Consider the following 7,054-nt stretch of genomic DNA (forward strand, 5'->3'; position numbering starts at 1 on the left):
CAGCAGTCCAGCAATCACAGGCCTTTAAACTTTACTACAACTGGCACGAATCCTATAAAACTTGTTTACCTCTGCTTCTACTTTCATTCGACATTATATGTAAATGAATGTGATGCAAAAAAATATATTTGTCTGTTCAGGGGTTTTGTCAAGCTCAAATAAATGATCAAATTAAATTCAAATGAAGCTCGAACAGCCTAATTAACAATGGTACTTCCTTTTATTTCACAGGAGTAAACACACCACCTGACAACAGCATGTAAAGCTAAAATGAGAAAGACAAAGAGAAAGGCTCAAATCCTCACTTCAGTACTAAACACCAGTTTGTTTGTTTTAAATATGTACAAAGAGCGCAGGAATATCAGCCCCACGCGCACTTTTCTTGATTGTAAAAGGAGAGCGCGAAATAAATACATTTTTATTTTACATTTATGTTTAATATAAACAAATACCTGCCGTACGAATTGCACTTGTCGATGGTCGTGAGGTAAAACGGTGAAACACTTAGTTAACATTACAGGAGTACACTGACAAATGCCTCGCGCTCGTCCAAGCTTATAAATAAATAGAATAGTTTGTTACGGTGCGCCTGAGGGGTCATTTTTAGGGGAAATTGCTCGTTTAAGGATACTTAAATCGCTTAAATATACTGTCTTTTAAATGCAGCATGAACTTAAGAAAAACTAACTGCAGGAGTCCTTTTGGTGCATTAAGCCCATCCATTTTGGGCTGTTTAATAATTCTGCTGAATTAGATTTTGGAATATCTAATGGCCTAGTTTGGGGGATTAAATCAATTTGTCCGACTCCTTATCAATAAATATGGCTTTAAAAAATAAAAGACAAAAATAATACCAATAAAACTACAAGGTACGGCTCGCGCGCCCCTTCCTTCAGTAATCCTTAAAAAAAAAGTTCTGTTTTTTTTCCTTCACAGCTGTGATTCAGGGTTAGATAGCTTTACGCCCCCCACCAGGCTGCTGTCACTGTTGTCCAAGACTCCACAGTCCGACCACATCCCCAGCGCCCCGGGCTCCAGAGCCGTGACGAACCCGCCGGAGCATCGGGACAGGTCGCAGGAGCTGATGTGCAGCCTGCGGTCTGCCTGCCTCGGACAGCACAGCAGCCTCTTAAACGCTTTCCTGAAGTCCGGGCTTCGGCAGTATATAATGGGGTTAAAGGCTGAGTTCACGTACCCCAACCAGTTTAAGAACACGAAAAGGTTCTTGTCCACCACCTCTGCGCTAAACACCCGCACCACGTTCACAATAAAGAAAGGCAGCCAGCACAGAGTGAACGTCCCCATAATGATGCCCAGGGTTTTTAGCGCCTTCTGCTCCCTGAGCGCGAGGATTTTAGACGGCTTCTTCTTGCACTTGGAGGTCAGTCCCGTTAAGGTGTTGTGAAACCTGCCTTCGCACTTGTCAATCTTCCTTAGTTGCTTTTTCGCCTCCCTGTACACGCGGGCGTAAACAAAAATCATGACCAGAAGAGGAATGTAAAACGAAATGATGGATGAGGAGATGGCGTAAGCTCTGTTCGTGACAAAGTCGCAACATTCCGGGTCCTCGTAGCAGGTTGTGTCCACGCTGTCCCGAGACCAGTGCATGAGAATGGGGAGAAATGACACGAGCGCAGAAATGGCCCACACTATGCACACCACCGCTTTGGCGCGAGCTTTGGTTAACAAGCATTGGTAGCGGAAAGGCGACGTGATGGCCACGTATCTGTCTATTGCGATAACGCACAGGGTCTCGATGCTGGCTGTGACGCAGAGGACATCCACAGAGATCCAGAACTCACAGAAAAAGGAGCCGTACTGCCACGAGCCGCGCACCTCGAGCGCGGCGCCAAACGGCACCACGAGCAGTCCCATGATGAGGTCCGCGCTCGCCAGAGACACAATAAAGACATTAGTGAGCGTCTGCAGCCTCTGCGTCCTGGCTATGGCTACAATCACTAGAATATTCCCAAATACGATGAACAGGACGATAAAACCCATCACCAGGCTCATCCCCACCATCCACTGCTCGGACGCGGAGGAAGCAGAGTCCGGTGCGTCCAACGCGTCCAACGAGTCATTCTGGAAGTTCACCGGAGAGGACGCGCCACCGTCCCCCATGACGGGCTGCTGCGCTGGGTGTAGGACCAGGTCGGGTTCATCCAGGCAAGTGCAAGGCAGCCTTTTTCCTGACTGCACGAGCCACAGCTCTCGCGCTCCAACTCCACCTGGAGCTCCTCTATCTCTGTCTAAGCCTGCGCGAGCTGCTGCACTGGCTGGGACATCAGAGCAGGCGGTGACATCAGAGCTCTCAGGACCAATCAACGCCGCTCAGCAAAGTCCCAACAATGAAGCTGATGAGGCACACTGCACCTGGGACTTCAAAGATTTACAAGTTAAACATGAATAACAATTAAAGTTGAAAGAACTCTTTGGCAGGTATTTCATTAAGTCTGCTTTTGACACACAAATTTATGGAGTATTAAAAGAAAAATGCCTCATTAAAAAAACATCAGTCTTATAAGCTTTTATGACTGCTGAGAATGATGTATTTGTTCTCAATTTAATATGATGACTGCTTCTCTTCCCAAACTTTCTCTTTTATGTAGAATAGTTTTCACACTCCATAGTTCTTCATGTAGTGTTAGTTTTTTAATGATGTTAAAAGCTGGGGGTTCTTTATTAAAACTTTTTTGTTTGCTATTTTCTGTAGTACATTTATTGTATAGTGTGATTAATACATTTTGTTCAGAAGTTTATTTCCCTGATATAGATGGTTATCCATTGCTGTGTCTCAATTCAGGGGTAGCATCCTTTGAAGGAGCCAGCTTTTGTAGCCTGCTCAGTTCCCCTTATACCCACCTGAAATAAGACAGCCCGGTCTACAGTTGTGACACCAGCTGTCCCTTTCATCTCAAAGCAACCTGAAAAGTTGCATCAGACCTAGCATACTTACCCAGTTATTTCATATATAATTTGACTTACATTTAAAATTGTACAGATGGCCCAGTGATTAGGTTGCACCCTATGTAAGGTAGTCCAGGTTCAGCTCCAGCCTGTGGCTCCTTGCCCACATGTCTCTCCCCTGCTCCCTTATACCTGTTTCCAACTCTATCCACTGTCCTCCTCTATAAAATAAAGGCATAAATATAAATAATTACATGACAGCTTGATAGTCTGCCATCTTGTTTGAACTGGTAGGCAATGAATTGTGAGAAATGTTGCCAAAATGCACTAGATGGATCATTCTTTGGGCAGGGAGTAGAGGGCACATCAGCCTATGTAGCGCCTCACTCCGTTATTAACACGTGAGGATCTCAGGACCTAGGTGGTGTCAAACCATAATGCCCTTTAAATATATTGGTAATGCATGGAGCATGTGTGCAAGCCTTTTGCTTTTAGTTGACAACTTTTAGATTAGTTACCCTCCTTATATCATCTCAAAAACAACACATCCAGCTTCCTCCTGAATCTGATGGTTGATATTGTCTATTGTGCCAGTCTTTGAGAACATGACAGGCCAAATATGGAAATCCAAAAAACCACCATAGCATCATGAACTACAGGGATTTCCCAGTTTTCATCACTTGCCATCACAAACAAGATTTGTTATTCCACTTGTCCGCTTTATATTTTTATCACAAAGAATACATTCCAGGGCCATGAGGTCAGGGCAGACCACAGATCTGCTGCTGGATTACATGAAACATCTGAAATTAATTATTGATCGACAGCCAAAGCATTCATTATGAGCAATTTTATAGGAACAAAGAGATCAGGTCAGCTGCGGATTTTTAAATTCTTCGTAAACTATCTGGAAAGAAACCTCAACCTCAGGTCTGGACAGTATTCTTTGTTATATATATATTTTTAGGAACCCAACAATAATCCAAGCTGAGAAAGCACCAAGTAACTGTGAAAGACAAAGTCCTTTTAACAGGTATAGAGCACCAAATGTGGCATTTCAAATTCTACAAAACAGAAAAAAAGAACGGGGAGGGAGATGGAAGAACATGAGGTATAAAGAAAAGGGCACATGGACCTTTCAGTCATTCATTTAAAAAAATATGTTGAAAAGCCAGCTGCCTTCATTTCTACATCAATTCCAAAAAGCCCCTCTGAGTGAGATGCAAGCCTTTCAAATCTGAACTCAAGGACACAAATCTTGATTGTCAGTTAAGTGAAAGAGCTTTTACCGTCTTTGTGACACACAGAGTGCATACGCAGTCACAGCCAAATATCTTTGTTTTTTTCTCTCTGTGCCGATAAACAAACCTGTTATTGAACTTGATGACCTAACGCTAACAGCCATGACACGACCTGACCCGACATAACAAAACCAGTCTCAGTGTAAACAGCAGCGTAACATGGAGTTAGACCTCAGGGAGTCAGTCACCTACAAGTCAAACAACTAAAAAAAGATGATGCTGCCTCATAACCAAGCTTCAGGGAGTTCTCTGTAACACTCTCATACTTGTGGAGGTAAAAGGTTGTTGATCTGAAGCAATCAAACCGTAAATAATTAATAATCAATAAGACTAATTTTAATACTTAATGTTTTGTTGCTAGATTTAAAAAAAAAAAAAGAAGCTTCCTCTCAAGGTAAACACAGTGGAAACGGGAAAATTTACTTCTTTGCTGATCTAGTCCTAGTTACCTTTTAATTTTGTAGTAATACGTTGAATTATTTAATAATTTCTCAAGAATTTGGTGAGATTATCTTACCTTGCTCCAGAGCAGGACCATTCTGGGCGCAGCTCTGTGCAGCTCAGCATGGCCAAAGTGTTGATGGAAAAATAAATCAGTACAGCATGGTTTTCATCGGTGCAGGCAAAAGTCATAGCAAACAGCCCCATTAAGGGTTAGGGTAAAATACCACTTCATTACCAGAGAATTGCCACAATATTGGAAGTAATTACCCAAATGTCAACTTATTACTTCGTTACTACACTTCATTCTTGATGAAATAACTGGGTAACTAGCCCCCCAAAAAATAAAGTACTACCATTTTGTTTTCTGACAGTTTCTTTTAAATGTCTAACATAAAACCCACAATTAATCTTTGGCAGGGACATTTTTAAAAAGTCTCATCTGAAACCCATACATCATAAAGGTGCTCTACCTTTCATTTTTTTTAAAGCCCTCCACACCAGAGTTTTTAAATTGGACTAAAAATGCAAACCATGCAAAGCTGATGAATTGGCAAGATTCCATTTCCACTTTCAGTGGATCCATCTTGCCGAGCTTCAAGCTGATATGATTATTCCTAGTCAAATGGAACAGGCCAATCTGTGTCATTTGAAGAGAGTGGCACTAGCTATGGGTTTGGTTTCGTTGTTTTGCAAGCCTGTAAACAACGGCCTGTGAAAAGATTAGCTTGGATGCAGTTTTACTGGAACTGTACTGTATTTCAAAAGAACCACACTCAGGGTTGGCAGGAATGTAAGGCTTGGGCAGCCTAGGCCTTCTAAAGCTTTCTGCCAGTGTACGGACTGTTACCCAAATGAATGTGAAATACATTGAATGTCATGGATAGGGTTAACAGTGAAACAGTATGTAAATTTACTGTACATATTCTAAAAACATCAGCAAAGTAAAGTCATGTTTTAGCAACCTGACTAGATTTCCATTGTGCAAAAGAGAACACTGAGCACTGTCTGATTATGTAAGAGTCCAAAGTTGTGCCTGAAACAACACATTCATTCCTCCTTCTTCCTCCCACATAGGGTTTTCTCTTGGACACTACTCGCTGTATTCCTGGCTACCATTAATGAAGTTATTGCTGATGCACAACTAATGCCTTCTATACACTAGAAAACTTTGAATAAACTAACTTCCCACCCTTTCAATGGCATGCTGGCAAAACACAGGAGCGCACCGAGCACCACAGGAGGCTGTTCCTGCCTGTGGCGATCAAACTCTACAACATCTCCCTTTGAAATTAATTTAGTGTGACTGTGATTTTATTTCACATGCAACTACCAAACACTTCTTCACTGTTTGATATGACTTGAAATGTGCAAACTGTTCAAAACGTGGATTGCAGATAGTAGAGTTACAATTTGTGCAATATTTCAGGGATGAAAAATGGATAATAAAAACTTCACTGAGCTTTATGTGCATTACTTTGTGCAATACAACCACTCATCAGCAAAGAGCATTTTGTATTAAATACTGATTACATTGTTTTTAATCCTCAATTCTCAGTGCTCTGGGCTATCATTTCTTAAGATACTATGTGAGCTGGTACCTTTTGCATATTTCTAGAATATAAAAGGTATAGTCCAAAATATTCTCACAGAGGGCCACATACTGAGAAACATAAGGGTGACTGGGCTACAATGAAACCTCACCTTTAGTAAAACCAATCCACTCTAGGTTAAGATGCTTTGTATGATTAAAGAAAAAAGGCTACATTAATGTCTGAAAAGGCAAATTTATTTATCTAGGTATTCAGACCCCCTTCCCCTGTTTCAGTTTTGTTGTGTTGCAGCCTGATTCTTCAATTCTTTTGAATTCATTTTTTCTCTCATTAATCTACATTCAGAACCACATCATGGCAAAGTGAAAAAGGAATTTTAGAACATATTTTGGGAAATTTATTGAAAAGAAAAAAAAAAAGAAATATCACATTGACATAAGTATTCAGACCCCGAGTATTTTTATATCCACAGCTAACTTTGCACACCTGGTTTGGGGGATTCCTTGCCCTTCTTTGCAAAACCTCTCTAGCTCAATCAGGTTGAATGGGGACTGTTGACCCAGTCTGAGGGCCTGAGCACTGCAGAACATGTTCTTATTGAGGATATCGCTGTACTTTGCGGCATTCAGTTTTCCTCAACCCTGACAAGTCTCACAGTCCCTGCTGCCGAAAAGCACCCCCACAGCATGGTGCTGTGATGGGATGGTACTGGGCAGGTGATGAACAGTGCCTGGTTTCCTCTGGTCATAATGTTTAGAACTGAGGCCAAACCGTTCAATCTGGTTTCCTCAGACCAGAAAATCTAGTTTCTTACAGTCAGAGAATCCTTCAGGTGCTCTTTTGAAAACTCCA

The 7,054-nt window shown here is 41.7% G+C and overlaps 1 protein-coding gene across 1 annotated transcript; it reads right to left on the reverse strand.

Moving 5' to 3' along the window:
- Positions 1-233: 233 nt before the first annotated feature.
- On the reverse strand, positions 234-2,437 carry adrb1 (adrenoceptor beta 1). Its single transcript, XM_041815926.1, has one exon. The coding sequence runs from the start codon at positions 2,119-2,121 to the stop codon at positions 931-933; it is 1,191 nt and encodes a 396-aa protein (XP_041671860.1). The 5' UTR covers positions 2,122-2,437; the 3' UTR covers positions 234-930.
- Positions 2,438-7,054: the final 4,617 nt, after the last annotated feature.

The sequence above is a fragment of the Cheilinus undulatus genome, linkage group 20 (genome assembly GCF_018320785.1).
Source record: "Cheilinus undulatus linkage group 20, ASM1832078v1, whole genome shotgun sequence".
In the NCBI taxonomy this organism is placed as follows: Eukaryota; Metazoa; Chordata; class Actinopteri; order Labriformes; family Labridae; genus Cheilinus; species Cheilinus undulatus.

Bases quoted from the DNA above. Each gene is read 5' to 3' on its own strand.
- adrb1 (XM_041815926.1), bottom strand. From the start codon at position 2,121: ATGGGGGACGGTGGCGCGTCCTCTCCGGTGAACTTCCAGAATGACTCG.